Source organism: Oryzias latipes, chromosome 3, assembly GCF_053564925.1.
Source record: "Oryzias latipes strain Hd-rR chromosome 3, Olatipes_Hd-rR_3.1".
In the NCBI taxonomy this organism is placed as follows: Eukaryota; Metazoa; Chordata; class Actinopteri; order Beloniformes; family Adrianichthyidae; genus Oryzias; species Oryzias latipes.
This window is the reverse complement of record NC_136239.1, coordinates 25,498,061-25,516,640: the sequence shown is the minus strand read 5'-3', so window position 1 is coordinate 25,516,640 and position 18,580 is coordinate 25,498,061. Positions and strand designations below refer to the sequence as shown.

General features: G+C 37.4%; 1 protein-coding gene across 3 annotated transcripts in view; it reads right to left on the bottom strand.

Moving 5' to 3' along the window:
• furina (furin (paired basic amino acid cleaving enzyme) a) overlaps positions 1-18,042 on the bottom strand; it is a 60,911-nt gene extending 42,869 nt beyond the window's left edge. The window contains exons 1-3 of one of the 3 annotated variants that reach the window (XM_078944524.1): positions 17,795-18,018; positions 17,295-17,656; positions 12,049-12,370 (exon numbers count right to left, since the gene is read on the bottom strand). In XM_078944524.1, coding sequence (XP_078800650.1) covers positions 12,049-12,258 — 210 coding nt within the window. In that variant the 5' untranslated portion in view covers positions 12,259-12,370; positions 17,295-17,656; positions 17,795-18,018. Of the gene's footprint in view, positions 1-12,048; positions 12,371-14,520; positions 14,594-17,294; positions 17,657-17,794 lie in introns of those variants that run through there. The other 2 variants (XM_004067205.5, XM_020714503.3) reach the window with 2 other exon arrangements.
• Between the last annotated feature and the right edge of the window lie 538 nt (positions 18,043-18,580).

Below are 18,580 nucleotides of genomic sequence, written 5' to 3'. Positions count from 1 at the left end.
AATTTGTAAAACTGGTACACAGGAGCTTAAACTCCAGTGGTTACATTTCTTCTCAACCCTAACTTTTCAAACCGTAACTTTTCAACCCTCAACGCAATCAGATGAAAGTGGCTTTGTCCCAGTATCTAATACTTTATGCGCCTATCAGGGAAAAGCCGCTTTGAATTGACGTGAATTTCCGGTTCCGGCTAATGATGTCAGGGTGCCAGGTCCTTTTGACTGTGTCTGGCAGCCACAACTGTTTCCTGTGAGTTGAGCAAGTTTTGCTTATCGGCTGTTCCAATAACAGGAAAAGCTTCAAATACCATTAGGTTTTACATCGTTACATTAATCCCTCTGCTTTTTTATGTATAATTACACATTGGGTGATTTTTTTAAACCTCTTGATGTTGAATCTACAAGTTCATTACACAGAGAATTGGTGTATCATTCATTTTAGGAAGATCTTACCCTCCATCCGTCTTCCCATTTGTGATTGATAATAAATGAAATGGAATCATCAAAGTCTGGTATTAATGTGAGGCGGGCAAAAAAAGAAAAGAACAAACAATCCTAAAAAAAAAAAAGCAGATGAGTCAACTTTACAACTGACTGGACTTAATGAAAGACTTAAAGCTGTGCTGTATATGTATCCATGTTAATAGAAGAGTTTTAATAGTAATTATTATAGGTCTGTAGCTGTGGGAAGTGGAGTAAACGGTGAACCCACTTGTTAAGGAAAACTCCCCAAGAGCCCAGTTCAGCACAAGACTCTGCTAAATGCAATGCACCGTAATTGTAGCCCTCCTGGTTTACATTGTGCACTGGTGAGATGGGCGATGGTAGCAGTAAGGAAGCTTGGAAAATGGAGTTTCACCACACAAACCAAAGTGAATAAGAACTAAATTAGCCTGGACCACTGCCCTGAAAATGACAGTGAGCCACTAAAGCTCAGCAGCTGTAGCCTCACCACAGTATCCTGTCCAAAAATATTGGTTGATTTCCCTGAACTGAAACAGCCTTCACAGGAACAGATCCAAACATGAGGATACTTATACTCACAAAACAACCTCTCAGTATTTCCTCTGCAGTTAGTTTCCTGCACACTGCAGTAGAGACAACCGCTCTTTATGTCAATGTATTGGAGTTGAAGTGCAAATGTAAATTAGCTGAGTAAAAGGAACCTCTTCAAACAGCAACCAACGTCCAAGTGACTACACTTATGTTTACCTTTCAGTAAACATGGTAATGGAGGCAAATTTCCAAGCTGAATATGCAAAAATGTGAACGTACACTATTTCCTTTTCATATGGAGATTAAAAGAAGAATTATGCAGTTTAATTAGCCATCAAACCTTTACAAATTACAGCCCTTTTGACACATTGTTTGCATCAAATTTACCAGGAAAGAGCACCATAAGATAATGTTCTAGAAAATCTTTTATTTTGCTCTACTTTTCCCCTTTGATTCTGCAACTCAGAGGGACACTGAAGGGTTTGTCTAGACTTTATATTCTTAGAAACTCAAGAACAAAATTTAGAAGTAACTAGTGCACTTCAACTCTGCTTGTGTACAAGTCTCTCCATGGCCACGCACCAAAGTACATCTCTGACATGTTAGTGCCATATGAACCATCTCGTACTCTGAGGACCTCAGGGACCGGCCTCCTGTTGATTCCCAGAGTCAGAACTACAAAAGGGGAATCAGCGTTTCAATATTCTGCAGCTAAACTCTGGAACAGCCTCCCTGAAGTCGTAAGACAGGCCTCTTCTGTGTTCATGTTCAAATCTAGACTTAAAACATTTCTGTTTAGCCGTGTATATGACTGAAAGGTCCTATCTGCACTTTTCTTTCCTTTCCTTCCTTTATTTTTAAATCAATTTTCAATTTTTTTCTTTTCCTTCAAAGTAAATTTTACGTTGATTATTTCTATGATGTATTGTGATTTTAATGCATTTTTCTGTTTTGTGAAGCACCTTGAATTACTTTGTGTACGAATTGTGCTATACAAATAAACTTGCCTTGCCTTCAACTGCAGGATTTACTTTAAGGCAATTATTAAAAAAATTTTTTTTAAATCTATTACCTAGTTTTAATGCCAAATATAGATAATTCTGCTTAAAAAATAAAATTTCTTTTGCTCTAAATAATACAAAACAATAACACATTTTTACTTTTATTCCCAGCAGCTAAGACCCAGATATGCACATAAAAGTTATTTCCAATCCAGCCAACGAGCCGCAGTCTAACGTGATTTAAACGACACAAACTTATGAAATTCATTTATATACACACACAAACACACACACAATCATCTCATTTTGTCTGAACGGCTACCGTCAGCAAAACCATCACAGACAATAAAAAAAGATAGCAAGCATCCAGGGATTCAATTTCACAAACATCTGATATAAGAGAGAGACTGAAGAGGGCTTTAACTCACTCATGCAAAGCTTACACCAGTAATCAAATATTCATGAACACTTGAACACCCACAAAAACAAATTGTGCTTTACTCAGATGTGATAAATTTGACTTCCTTTGCGCACCATGGATAGGTGACCTAGAAAAAATGAAAGGTGTTTTGGAGCTTGTCTCACTTCATTCCTCAGATTTAAAGCAACTTCTAAAGTAGATCCAAGACAATCGTCTGACCATGTTAAAACAAAGAAGTAGAACTGAAACCTTACTGACGTTTTCTTTTCGAAGCAGATCCAAACTGATCTTAGCAGCATTTCTCCAAAGTTGGCAGAACATTTAAGTCTTCCTGGAAACACTCCAGAAAAAAAAACACACACAAGTGCTTACATGCAGTACAATATAGTGTAAGAGGAGCCGTCTTTGAAAGATTCAAAATTGTGAAAAACAAGTTTAGAGGGCAAAAGAACAAACGCATCTCAGCGAATTTCTAGACAAACAGAACAGGTGTTTCTTAAAAAAATCAAATGTACTGAGAAAAATAAAAGTGTGCATTTCAAACTATGAAGGAGGCTTAAATCTCTACTTCCCACAGTTTTCTGGAGCAACATTAACCCATCAATGAAATTAACACCTGACCTGAAATCTAAATCCAGCATATCTTGTGACTGGAGACTGGCCAAAACACTTCAAACTGTTGCAACTTTGCTGGAGTCTAGTTGCAAAGAACAAAAACACAAGCAAACCTGTTGCTATAAAGCTCCACCCAAAAGCGGAGTCTCTTTCCACATTGTGGTCTCATTATAACAGGCTTTTTAACATTGCAAGCTTATCAGATGTTTGCCTTTAGCTTTTAAATTGCATCACAGATGACTGAACCAACCTCCTAGGTCAGCCTGTATGTGAATGCCAAAACTATAAAGAGAGAGGTTGGGTTGTTTTCTGCATTGTTTGTGAAATGCAGCCTGACCTTGTCAGGAGCTCCATGACATGAGATATCAGCCAAAACCAATTACATCTACGAATAGATCAGTTACCCCTTCCATAGTCTTGTACAACAGGCTTACTTGAGCTGCCAGAACCCTACTTTAATTTTATTGGGCTGTGTACTGGAAAATTGTGAGAATCTGATGCTGTGTTTTTTGGTTAACCCTTTGTGCATCTTGCAGAAAGTTTTCCAAGCCTCCTGTTTTTAGCAGTAAATATGATCACACCAGGGACATGTTCTAAATTTACAGTCTTATCTTGGAGCCCCAGAGGCAAAAATGTGTTCATGCTTTTTATATATATATATTTACAGCTCCATAAAGAGTCTTCCCTTTCACCAGAATGGTAGATTCATTTCCAAAGTATTTATTTTCTTCACAGATTTACCTTTTAAAGGATAAAATGTGTAGGTTTTCTTTTCTAAAAAGTCCCATACTTTAGCAAGGTGCTTTATGTTTTAAAGCTGCTAGGAATTCATTTTTTTATCTTAAAGTAATGCTCTTTAGAGTCTTTTTTTTTTAGTACCGTCGTTTTAGCCATTTCTATCAGGGCATTCCTTAAATACCTCCTTTCCCAGTGTGTTTGCACATATCCCCACACAAAAATACTCATACTTAAAAAGGTACAGAGGCTCCTGTCCAAGAATTTTCATGTCCCTGGTGCACATCTGGCTCTTGTTAAAGCCCCTCTCTGACCTACGTCTGGTGGTGTTCCATCCCAGCCCCCACTGCTGCACTGTGGGAGAGCAGAATAATGACCAAGTGCTGCTGAGTCTTTGTTGCTGCAGTTTTCATGCTCCCTGATAATGTGGACAGTCTGCTTTTTTTGGCTCTTTATCACCATTTTGTGATTTTTCTTTTCATCTGGTCACAGTGTGAGTATACAGGATAGCATGTGCATTATATGCCTTCACAAACAATTATTGTGAAGTTTTGATTCCTGAAAATAAAAAAACACAGGTGGTCTGGTATGCCACACCACTGTGCATAACAAGTTGGGTAGTGTAAAGTTTGACGGAAATCTATAGAAAATATATATTTTCATCAAAATTTAAAAACTGCAGTCAAATAAAGCTATCAAATTTAAATATAAACAAACTTCTATGGTAAGAAAGTAAATATAAAACAAAAAAAACATCAACATTTTCTGATTACAATAGTTGTTTAAAACAAGTTACATTTTTGAGCTACAAGCATGATACAATTGCTCTAAATAGAAACTATGCCCTTTTTTTTATTTAGTTTTAATTCTATTAAGCGCCAAGTTGGCTTTTTTTTTTTTCTTACCTGCATAACATCCGATTTTTTTCCAGTACGTATACTGTGTCACTTCAGTAATTGGGGACAGCGGAGAAAACAACCAGCAGTTCACACATTCAATCAAATGTACAGTCACAGTCCAGTTGTGTCAGGAAGAGCAGCTCAGGCCAGTCTGTGTGTAAACCATGCAGGTTTGTTTAGCTTAAGGAAACATCAGTTGACTGTTTAATATTTCTGAATTCTATTAATATAACTTGGCGTTCCATCCAATTATTAAAGTTGTGCGAGGAACCCTGAGCTTTTGCTGGAGGACAAACCCCAAGTGTTAAAGGTCACAGAACACCTTTAAAAGCAAAAAGCTCTTGTAAATATTAAATAATACAAATACCTGCTACAAGGTCACAATCATTAGCGTGCAGCAACCATTATCTGTTACTTAAAAAAACTAAAAAGTGTTCAGAAGTGAGATTGTAATAAACAAAGCTTCTTATATAAAAAAAACTTGTTCTCCACGCACTGCTTTTTTTAAATGTACAGCTTGAAGAGGTTACTGACCTGCAACAATCCCTGCCTCATTTCCCAACAAGCTGGTGCAGGAATGCTCAACTTCAGGGCAAATGTTACAAAGTCTAAACACTGCAGAAAATATTTTCACATTTGAAAAAATAAATAAAAAAATCATAATAATAAAGAAAAAAAATGAATGCTCTGAGGAGTCAAAGGAGTATGTGCTCACATGACAGAAATTTTGTTTTATTTGAATTTGTGAATCAATTATCCAGAAATGTTCCTCATGGTTACAGTTCATAATTTAAGTTCAGGTATGCACATTAAAAAGAGGATAAGTCTGTCTCTGCAGTTTATTCCCTTTCAAAGAGAAGCAGCTACACTGAAATGAAGTTAGATCTGGGACTGTTGGGGGAGAAAAATAGATTCTGAAGCAGTAAATAACAAAAAAAAAGTCCCTTTGTTGACAAGAACACAACAGCCTTCAAGAGAGGGAGGCCCATGAGAGAACCAGCATCCCTATAATAAAAATGTATACTGGTATCTACAAATAAAAGCACTTCTTTAACAGGATTCATTACCAACCTCTTCAGGACACACTATATCAAACACGCAATGTTGCACACTCCATTGGACTCGTAAGCTTCTGTTGACTGAAATAGGACAGAACCACAGTAAACAAAGTGGCATGTTAAAGATTAATGAGAATATAGCACAGACAAACCAGCTTGCACAACGTGCTTAAGCTTGATAAAATATTTAGAGGTGGCAATCTATACAGTACCGTACGTTTGGTAGAATCAAGATTCCTAGACAGGCTTCGTAATGCTTGAAAATATCTGATGTCCCTCACCTTGCGAAAATTCTAGTATACAACGTCACGAAGAAAACATGAACGGTTTTGTTTGTGTTTTACACCAATGGCCAGCTAAGTAGATGTTCACATCTAAATACACTTTAAATGGTTAGGATCGAAATGGTTAACAATACCCCTTTTACTTTGCAGCAACGTGGAAGAAAAATTCAAATGTTCCTAGTTAAAAACCTTCCTCGTTGCAAGTATAAAACCATTTCCTGGAATAATTGGTGAAAGGCTGTTTCCCTTTTTCATGTGCTTTCTATCCTTATATCTGCATTTGTTGGGAGGACCACAGGAGCCGCTTCTGGAAAAACCATGTTTAAATACTGTAATGCAAGAATTTTTAAGTTTGCCAACATACATGTAAATTTCACAAGTTTGATAAAGTATTTTTACGAATTTAAAATAAAATTTTTCTTTTAATGATCTTGCATTTTCCTTTGTAATTTCTAGTGTCGATGAATGATATATTCAACAACAATAAACAAACAATTTGACTCATTTATACAATTTGGTAGTCAACTGATTGCAGCTTTCAAGGTTTTGCAATTGTCAAAATTCACATGAGTTCAGGCAATGCTGAATTCGCAACAAAATGAGGACATTTCTCTGGAACTTCTGTTTTTCAGGCAGACCACCCTACAGCACAACGAGTGTCAGCCCAAGTTCCTATCAACTCAGATTATATGCCTTTTAGTTTTGCACAAAGACTGCTTGTTCAGACGTCTATTTCTGGTGCTGGGTCTCAGTTTGGCCAACAGAGCTATATTGTGGGCTCCCCCTACCACAGCTCCCCAGTAAGAAGAAACTGTATGTTCAGGACTCTCTATGTTAAGACTCTATGTCTTCCAATAATCCAAGATCAATGTAAATAAATACAACTTTCAGAGAAACTGCATAGATTTTAGGACATCTAGAAAAATAAGATGTGTTAAAGATATGAATACAAAAACCTCTTAAAATAAAAAAAATTAAAAAACATCTAATGTTTAATGTCAAAATAAAAATTCAAGGATACCCAGGTTATAAAAGATTGTCTGTGGCATCAGAGTACGCTTGTATAGAAACAAACAGTTCTGAGTTGATTAAAAAAATGTTCTGTGTGCCCGTGAGGCCAGTGCCGTGTCATGAGATAAAGGCATCCCATCTACTTCATATGTGATCCATCTCCTCTGCTCTTCCTTTTATCTTATAAAACAGAAAAATTACTAATCTTCAAAAAAGGAGGAAGAAGTTACCACACTAAAAGCAGAAATAGGCCATGATGGAAACATGCAGCACAGAATCATGATCAATTTCCTTTTCTAGGAAAGGGCCTTAAATAGATTAGCCTTTATGTAGTTCAACTTTATGAATAAAAGGCATTATATCCAGTAAACGGATCAGATGTCACTGTTCCCATGAAGAAAATCCAAAAGGTACTGAGAATTACATTTCTGCTTTGCTTTGTAAAACATAAATTTAACTCCTCTGTAATGAAAAAAAGGTTTAATTTGTATTCTCAAACACTAACATACTAAATGCATCTCTGTGTTGTGTGCATTTTTTTTTTACCAAGAGCACCTGATTCACATTCTGTGAAAAGAAGGAAGTCAAGAAGAAAGAAAACAAGTTGTTCGAATAATGCCCCTTTTAGCAGGCATTACATACAACGATCCCACATGATAGCAACTATTGTGTTATAGTTTCTTCAGTCTAACGAAATGTTATAGCAGATTTTTTTTAATAAAAAAAGGGCAGCTCTCCACAAAGCAAAAGCATAGTTGATCTGCCGCACAGCAAAGAAAATGTTATTACACTGGTTAAATAAAATATATTGCATATCTTAGTTTATACATTGCATCCTTCTATGCAGCATTGGTCTAAAATTGCATTGAAACAATGCCCAGTATCATTTTACTGTGCTCCGGCTCAAGTGGGCAACAATGTCTATTCACTTCATTCACTTGAGTCAGAGCACATCAATGAACCCCTTTTCACCAATACACACAGTCCGGTTTGACAACTATTTCAATACCTGCTCAACAGTAGTCCAGTTGGGATGGGCACAGCAACAAAACCTCAGGCATTTTTTAAATGTGGGCTACTGTGAGACTTTTATATGCAAAGCACCGATCAGCAAATGCAAAAAGGCTGTTTGTATCAATTTGCGATTCAAGCAAGTCAGCATTTTTTACAGTGAAAAATGTATTTTTTCTTTAGCTCCCCAAGTATCTTCAAAGACCCAATTTCTGCTTTAAACCAACTAGCCTCTGCTTTAATCAGAGTTTCTCTCAACCCGAGGAACTAACCACTAGTCCAGTTTCAGTGAGTGCAGGTCTTTGCAAGGTTTAGGCAGTTTCATCTAAAAGCTGAAAAGTACTGATTTCCTGAGCAAACCATACTACTTTTATGAAAACTGGTGGTAAAAAAAAAAAATACATTTTATAGAAATGTTACACTCTGTTTAAAACAAATTAATTTTTTTATGATGCATAGAAACTGGTATTGATGCATAAACCCAGTTAGTGCAGAAGGTGATTAAAAAATGGGCGAACTAACGATCTTAAAACCAAAAATAGGTCAAGAGAAAACTTTCTGGTAGAAAGTTTGTGCTATGTTTATCAACTTAGTGTCATACACTCAGCTTGCAATAAAGTAATAACGCCTTAATCTCAGTTTTAGAAGTACCAGTAACCTAATTAAGAGTTCCCTGTTCAGAATGATATAGTTGATTGATCCCTGTGTGATTACTATTTAGTAAACAAATCCACATATGAACCAGCAACTAAAATATACCTGCCAATATGCATTTGGCAGAAATGGAGTCATAAAGTAGTAAAGTGTTGTATAAGGCAAAAAAGCAGGACAATTATCTTTTCAACTTTAACCTAAAGTGCAATCAAACTATTTGGTTCAATTTATTATTCTTAAACTATTTGTGCGTTAATTTACAGTAATCTCGAATTTAACATGTCTCATAAGTCTCAAAGAAAGATAATTAAAAACATGTAAAGATGACAGATCACACGATGCAAAGAAAATGTAAACAAAAAGAAAAAAAAAACATTTCTAGCTCTTTAAACCTTTTTTAGCGGTCATGTTTGAAGTTAAACAAAAACACAAACCTTAAAAAACATCATGCCTGACGGCACACAAATCCCAGCAGCCATTGGCGGAAAGCCTCACCAGATTTGTTTGCTTCCATTTTCAAAATGACAGCCTCATTCAATCACTGAATACAGAGAGCCGCACAAAGCATTGGTGCATCTTAGTCTTGTGGCTAAAGCTCATCTTTCAAAGTTAATAAATGGAGGGTAAATGTACGAGTCTTAATGTAAATATAATATGTGTAATTGTCCAACTCTATTTATTCAAAATATTATCAATGACAGCATAGAGTTGGCAGTGACTGCAGCTCCACCCAAAAGCAGCTAGCATATAGTGCAAACAAAACCAGGAGGATTTTTCACATCAACTAACAGCTGGGACATACAAATGAAAACAAAGATTACATTAGTCACACACTGCCTTTTTTTTGTTTTTCGTAAGTGAAACCAACACTCGTCTATGTCTAATAACTGATACCCTAATGTTCAGGTTAACACTTTTTTCATTTGTTTCAACTAAACTAATTTATTTAAGTATAACTGTACAAAAATGTCTGAGTTTTATCCAGGAATCTATGAGAAAACACTACCACGTATTCTACCATGCACAATAACTGATAAAGCTTGAGATGTGTAAATCAATACAAATTTCAGAAATCTCTCTGAATTTATTTAAAAAGAAATAGTAAATATTATATACACGTATAAGAAATGTTATACCTAAATTTAGCTCTTTACAGTCACAATCCCACTCACACAGACATTGACACACTGATGGTGATGACGCTGCCTTCATTGTACCACCCTGTAACCATTGAGGTCAATGTAGGGCTCAGTGTCAGGCCCAAGGACACTTCAACACAGGTAAAGTAAATACTCAACCAGCAGAATGTACAAAAAAAAAGTACCACAGCTGCCCACAAGGATGATTTGTTTATGTTTGGAGTGATTTATTTGTTTTTAATAACACCGAGTCAGAATAAAGAACTTGCTGAACATTTAATATAGTCCAAACTGTGATGTTAGAAGTTGAAGTTTGTCAAAAACGTTTTTAAAGTCTGAACGCTGGCGGGCGATCTGAACCTTAATGGGTCACCTCCTCCATTTCCCTCCCTCTACATTTGAGGGATTCAGAGAGTGACTAAACACTCAAGCACAAGAAAAATGCTTCGATTTTCATTTGATTTGCTTGCTGTTTCTTATCAAATTAAATCCAACTCCAGCGGCAGCTAACAAGACAAGAACATCAACTTCCAATCTGTGCAAAAATTCTGAAAGCCGACTTTGCCAAATGGGGATATTTAGCTCTTCAATGAACAGTTTTCACATTATATGATGATACAACAGGGGTACCTTGATAACCAACAGAATAATAGCCTTGAACAAAAAAAAAAAAAAAGAAAACGCCTGTTTTTATTACTTTGGTCTTGTAGATCTCCAGAGTTTCTTTAGCATCTTCCAAGGTAATTTAATTAGAGCTGCTTTGCAATACGAGCAACATGTACTAAGCCCCCCCACCCATGTCCTCCATGCTGTGTCAAGACTAGCTCATCATTCTGGCCTTAGTAATTCATTATATTCTCTTCTAAGAATAAAAATGATTGTTTCAAAAGTTGCTGAGGCAGGGGAAACAACACTGCAGTTTTGCCTCTAAGGTGCAGTTGTGAGAGCACATGGGTGTAATTGTCCTTTTCTGAATTCCTCATCGTCCACAGCAGATATATAGTTAGAGGATTTAAGTGTAACTACGCAGGCTTATGCAGCCTCCACACACACGATGATTCAGAGAACACTCACAGTGAAGACCAGTAAACCTTTGCATGCAGAGCAGAGGAATGTTTCCTGGAAAAACTAGCAAGGAAATCAGAAGTTTTCTGTTTGCTGAGCAGACAAATCACTGAGGGCTACCTGTGCTAAGCTTTAATGTGACACAAGTCTTGTGCTCTCAGTAATTAAAGCAGCCGGTACAAAATTTTAAACATTTCCTCTCAATACTAGCTTATTTAGTGACGATGGTTCATAAGCATTTCATTATTTGTGGTTTTGTGACAATAAAAGGGGTCACAAATGGCATTACAAAACGTTTAACATTAGAATAATAAACCAGTTCAAAACTATGAAGCAAAAGTCTAAGCGCCCCCACACTTCCCCTTATTTTTAGTCTCTCCGTTAAAGGGGCAAAGGATGACTTGGCTGATCAGCTTCTAAACGAGTCAAATGGGATGTTAGAAAAGAGGAAGACTTCATTGAAGAACAACAGAAATGTTTGCCAAAAAAACTCTGCTCAACTGGAAAAACTACAGCCCAAGCTTTCTAAAACAAAACAAGGAAGTTTTAGGAGAAAAAACTAAGATTTCCAGAACGTTTCTTCCTCTGCACGCTTTCAAAAAGAGTCAACCACTTTACAAAACTCCAATGTGTGACCAAGTACAAGTCATAAGACCAGAACCTCACTTTACACTTATTTTGGTTTTCTGTACTAATAGTTTCCAAACTGCTGAAATGTTACACAAACACTAACATTTTTCAGAGCTGGTCCTAGATCTAAAAGTTAGAGCAGGTCTTAGTTTGGTCTAACTGCCACAACAGGTTTACCAAAGCATTCTTAAACAAAAACACTAAAGTATGCAAGTCAGGAGAAAACAAAACATCTTGCAACTTGCAGGCCTTAGAAAAAAAGATTGCTCTTAGCAAACCAACCAAATATGAAGGACACACCTGTGAAAGCATTTACATTGCAGGAGATTCTTGGCACAAAAGCTTAACATTGTTCCACTTTCACACATAAAATAATGAATAGAGGAAAAAAAAGGTTTATTCTAAGGGTCTGGGTAAAATATGAATCTATTCTGACTGAGTAACTGAAAAGGTATGGCCCTTTTCTGCTATGGCCTGATAACCGTTTCTGGACATCAGTCACACCAGAATGAGCGCTACAAAGGCCACTTACATGTCCGTAATTGATGAAGCCATGTTTTTCAGCAACACGGTCTGCTTCCTCCTGACCTCCAGGTATGTGCACAGCCCATGTGTTGGTGTATATGTTCTGACAAAACGTTGGCCCAATACCGGACACCAGCATCAGCAGCACAGCCCCAGTTACAAACTCCAACAGCCTGAGCCTGCAGCCTAAGAGGGGAGTCGGCAGGCCGGAAGCCATGGGTTCCTGCAGTGCAGCACAGTGACCGAGCACAGCACCTCTCCAACGGGTCGGGACTGCTCACAGTACATGCAGGTGCACAGTGAGACAAAGAGGGAGAGTCGCAGCTCACCTGAAAGAATGCAAAAGGAGAAAGAACATTTGTTTTTAAAGCCAACAGAACACAAAGAGCCACAAAAGTACAGGTGATTGCAGTCCTACAATTTCTTTAGTCTTTAATGAAATAACAAACCAGGGAGATAAGAAAATGCTGAACATTTTTATATTTCTTAAGACTTAAAGTTACTGCACGTTCCATTCAAGATAAAAGCAACACAATTAAATTCTTGCATTTAAAAGACAATGTGGACAGCTAATCTCTCCACACAGCAGGTATGTCAGGTGCTGAGTAACAAAATAAAGACGATTTATAATCTATGAAGCTTGCAAAATAAAGATGCTTAGCCATACTGAGTTGGCAGTAGAGGTGAAGACGTGTGGTTAAACAGGCAGGCAGACCACACCCTGGGTGCTGAGAGAAAGACTTGGTCATAACCTTTTAAAAGTTGACTGCAAAGCCCCAAAGGCAACAGCTTCACCAAGTCACCAAGGTTTCTTCTATAGCCAAGGACAGAGCATATAAATATGCTGAACAAACCCTCTGACAGTATGATTATTATATTCTTGAAAATATGTTTTATCAGCCGCTCCACAAGTACGCATCTCGACACAATTACATGGATGGAGATGCTGGAGTTCATCACATTTAGCTTTGGAAGCCACATTGTTCCAGACCCTACCACTTTGCATGTTTAATTGTTTGTTGACACATTTTTGCCTCTAAGCTTTTGTTCTGACCCAGAGGGCTCAAGTGTCTGTGGACACAATTATCCAAAGTGCCAGCTCTGCTGTGAGACCAGACAGATTTATGTGCTGAATATTGTGTTTTTAGTCCGTTTCTTCCTTTATGCAGTTGATAATAGCAGAAATGATGCAAGTAAAAAGGCAAAAAAGAAAATAAACTGTTCAAAATGTAATGCAAATAAAAAAAGTGTTTCATTATCAGAGCTACAAAAAGAAAAAGTTCCAGTTTCAGTCAGATACGCTTACTTCTCAAACTGTAAAAAACAATTTGGATTTCTTTCACATTTAGAGTTTTTAGAAAATGTAATTTATCGGAAAGTCTTGTAAAACAAAAAGAACAAAATTTGCGTTTATTTTTAGATTAAAGCTGACAAAGATTTAATTGAACAAATGCTAATTTTTTATGACTATAGAGAGACGATTCATTAAAGCAAATTGTCAACTTTCTTCCAGGAGCAGGTAAGAAAAATGGAAATAACTAAGAACATAATAATAATACATCTCTTTCCATATAATCTTTTAAGCAGATGAATCAAGGAAGTCATTTTAAAATACACATTTCTACCAACATAGCTTACAACATCAGATGTACTCCCAAAATATAATGTTACAACAGAATACCTGATTTATGGTAATAACAGATTAAACACATACACTGGCTGCCACTTACTTTAGCAACCCTGTTAATGTTTCACATTCTGATGCAAAAGCTGTGCAAATTTTTGCAATGTTGGCATAAGAGCAGCCCTGTTTTTAATCCAATTCAAGAAAAAACTATTTACTTGAAATGACCAGAATCGATGGATAAGTCAACAGATCTTTTAACCCTATCCTGAATAGTTTTATAGTATAGAATAATCCAGACATTTCTATCAAAAATCTTCTTGGGTGATTTGTGATGCTACAGGTAACTGGCAGTAGCATCAAGCAACAAAACAGGTCAGCCAGGCTGTGAGCTTGGATGACGAACTGCTAATCCATGCAAGGCATCTCAGCTGTCGACATTCATCTCAAATACCTTCACGAGGAAAACAACAGCATAGAAAACGAGCCCTGGCACTTTAAACCAAGCAGAACGGAAAACCGAGTTGTTTGTCCACATCAAAAACACTTGTTTGTTGTTCCTGTTCAGCTCATCCTACGACAAACAAACAGAGGTCGGCTTTTGCTCGGGTACCAGACTGCATCAATTACAGGTTGACTTTTGCCCATGTTGACACGGTCTGGATTTGGAAATATTTCAAATGTCAGGTCAACTCCCACACCGCAAACAACTGTTTTGTAAAGTATTTATCAGGTCTCAAATTAAAACAAATGGAAATTACAGCTCTATAAGGAAAAAAAGACGCAAACTCACGAAAAAAAGAGAAAAAACTCGAAAGCGTAAGAAGATAGAGAAAATGAATTTCTACAACTCACTCAACTTTGTCCTCTATTTTTGATGCAACAAGTAAACAGAGTGAAAATGTTCCACAGGCTTTGTTTGACTTTGATGCAAAGGTTGACTTTTAAGTCCAGAGGCTTTGTGACGTCTTATGGGTGTCAAACCAGTCAGTTTCTTCAACGTCAGCACAAAAACCGCTCACCACAAAACGCCTCACAATCTTCTACTTTACCAGACAGACAGTAAGCCAACCAGTCTGCACATGGTCTTTGGTGTTAGTAAAAAAAATGAAACCATATGTTTGACTGGGCAGTAAGGCTTCAACATAAAAAAAAGTACCAGACAACCTATTTAGTCAACCATCATAAAAAAAGCCAGCAGCAGCTTTTAAACAAACTTTGCAGGAAATTACAAAATAAAACCATCAATTCACAGTCGTTAATGATTTTATTACTACCAAATAAAAAGGGACGCCATTGTATTTAGTCAACTAGATATTTCTTAAAAGTTATATTTGGCGTGAGTAATTATGGCCGAGTCATACACTGACACACTTTTCCTTAATTTTCTAAGGTTAAATGTCCGAGAGTTTTTAGGATGATAACCTCTGTGCAAAGCTGAAAGATGAAATGGTAAAATTGATATTATTTAGTTAATTTACGAGTATACCGTGGACTTTATTGGGCTTACATTAGTCGGTTCAGGTAAATATTATGAGATAAGTGCTGTTCCATTGATCGGGTGATAAAAATAAGGAGTCTTTTTCATTTCCTTGTGGCAGATCAGGAGTAAAAACCTTCTGACATCATAAGCTAAGTATTACGTCTGCAAGAAGGCACATCTGACTGTAAACCTCCTCCCTGTTTGACTTCCTTTCAGTCAACATGATTAAATAGGATTTTAGCAGTAATTTATGGTGCAACGCGCACCTTTCAAGCTCAACTATTTACAAGTGAGATGCAAAAATCTGCTCTTATCTGCACGCAATTACAGAACATTTTGTGAATATGAATAAATGAATTCTAATCTGAACACCTACAACAAGAAGCTGTTAAGATTAGAGCCAGTCAAATGTTTTAAACTGGGTTTTCTTCTAATACTCTGCAAAAGAAAACATTTAAGACAGGGGATAAGAGGCACTTTGGTATTAGCCTGGTAACTCAAAATTCAAATGAATTCCAAAAAAAAAAGCAGTTTGTTCAAGCAGGTGGGCATACTGAATCCTTGTTTATACTGAAGTGAGCGTGCGAAGGACGTGAAACTTTCGCTGCAGGAGCCGTGACATTTCACAGAAAGAAAAACAGCACCATTCATTTTTACTGGCAAACTGTGGTTACTAATTGGACCTTGATAAAGCTTCCTTCAGAATAGATTTGTCCTGCTCATATGTGGCACAGTGAGAGCTCTAGGACCTCAGTTTTCAGTACACATATTACAACAGAGTGAACAGAAGGCAACAAAGGTGAAAGAAGTGAAAACTACAACCCTTTTTTTATTTAAATTTGACAACAAGAAATAAAAAGATTTTACTTAAACTTGCAAAGGAAATTTGACTTCACTGAAGTTTCGTTTCCCCATTTTTAGGTGGTAGCTAATTTGAAAGTCCCACTTCAATCGTCTTTTGATCCCTTTCAAAACATTCCCAGGGGTCTTTAAATTATGATTATGCCGTTTTTAGCCAAAATCTAAAAACCTGTGTTGTTTTCAAGGACATAGATTCTGCAGTGGCAGTAACTCATCAGAAATTTGCCACCAAGTTTTGGGCAGGACTGTTGACGCGGAAGTAAGCCCTCCCCCATCGTCCTTTTGTTTACGTGCTGTCCCACTAGTTTACAGCCCCTCACCAGTGCAACAGAAATGGCGAGCAATATCAGAGCTAAGCAGCTGAACAGCTTTGAGCCATTTGTCAGCTCGAAAGAGGAAAGCGAATACGTACACAGATCTATTTATCTGCAAGTGGATGCATCGGAAATGAGCGGAGCAGGGAGTTGGTGATTTGCCATTGTAGGTCCTACTTCACACCTACAAGCTGTTTCTTGGCTGATCCTGCTTCACATTGATTTCAATAAAGAAATACTCAGAAAAAAAACAAAAACACAATTTTTATTGGAGTGGGTCTTTAAATATTGGTAGTTTTGTTATTTAAAGAAAAAGCATATATATCAAAAATAGGTTGATAGACCAGCTTTTACAATACAAATGCTCACGAGTAAAACGCAAAAATTTAAAATTAACACTTTTTTTTACATATATTTCACTTCTTTCATTATGTCAACACTGTCAACTTTTTCTTTTACCACACACAAAAAAAGAACAACTGTTATTATAGGATATAGAATCAAATGTATGGGCACCTCATGTATTTAAGGTTCTACTAAAATGAGTACAGGAATGTTTGGCTGATGAAGGGTGGGGAAGCAGAAGCTTTGTTTCTTTATGTTACTTAGTGTAGTTTAACAACAAGCTATCATTATTCTTATCTTTTTTTAAATAAAAATAAAAAAACAATGCAATTCCTCTGTACATTCCAGAAGGAGGACTTCCAACAATAAAGTTTACAGACAGAAGTCTCCGCAGTCACTCCTCATATTTGCCAGTCAAAACCCAGAGAATTACCATGCGCTCCATCCATGTGGTTTCGGGCAGCAGAAAGTGTAGAAAAGTACGAAAAAACGGCTGAACAAACCGGGATGGAGGGGATTTCTTCTTCTGACACACGTCGGTGTTTGCGAGCTTAAGTCACAGATTAAAGTTATCAGGCATCAGCTGATGGCGGTGCTGTCGCTGAGTAGGTAGTTGGCGGACTCACCTCACTCGCTCGGTCAGTCGGTACGTGACACCACCGCGTAGCTGTAACGTAGCCGAGAGCTGCGGCTGTTGTTGCTGCTGCTGACGACTCCTCCGCCTGACTATATGTCTTAAAGTGTAACGCGGTGTTATGAACGCCAACTTGACGCCGTAGTGTGTGACCTGCCTGCTCCTTTCTGCTAAGGTGCCTCCCCTTTTCCTTTTATCCACCCCCGACGGTAATGCCATAGCTTCCCTCGCTGCCTCGCGTCCTGCTCCTATCACGCATTTTCAGTAGAAACACTGCGAACCGCGGCGTTTCTCCACTCCACAGCAGAAAGCACAACCGTCACCTCGGTGAGTAAGTGTTTACGCGGGGGTACCCTGTCCGAAAAAAACTACATATTATTACAAAAACCATAATCTCGTGTCAGAGCAACGCAAGAGTAGAAGACGGTTTGGGAAACTGGGGAGATCCAAAACAAGTAAGCATTTACGAGCTAAAGCGGACGAAAAACTTACCAACGGCTCAACTTCCCCGAATCTTTTTACATCCTGGACGAGCAGGCCTGTTGTCTTCCGTCACCGTGGTGTTAGAAACAACCACGACACGGCGAATCGACCAAAGAATTAATAACGGAGGATTTCTGGTTGGAAACACTCATGATAACCCTCCGCTGTACCGCTGAGTACAAGCCCCAGGAAATACGTCACCGCCGCGGACAAAGTGGTTACAGCAAGACTCGGCGAGCAAAAGCGCTATACCGCCACCTGCTGGCCACAAATACAACAGCACCGTTCGACTGGGATGCATCTATTACAGAAAAAGAAAATAAATGTGGCAAAGAAAACAACCACGACTACAAGATTACAGGTGAGCTTATTAGACGCACTAAAGGGAGGAGTCTCTGGGATAAAGATTTATTTTAATAGAAAATAATAATTACAGACAAGGAAATGTAACTCACATAATCCAGACAAAATGCTTAAAGAAAGCATAGTCAAAATAGAAATAGGAAGCTCAAAATGACAAACAATATAGTAATAGATTTTCTATTGAGGGGGCATATTAAATACATAGAAAAAGAGAGATGATGCACTTGTACAAATCATTTTAAACCAAAAGCCAATATCAATAAATAAATCCCACTATTCCCTAGCTTCCAAAGTAAGGATTTGATCATGCTTAATAGAGGTTAATAAACATGGAAAAATAAAAAAGTCCATTTAATGTTACTTTTTCCTATCTTTCATATCAGGTGATTAGCATGTCCCTGTAATCTATTTTTCTCTTTTTATTCAGTAATG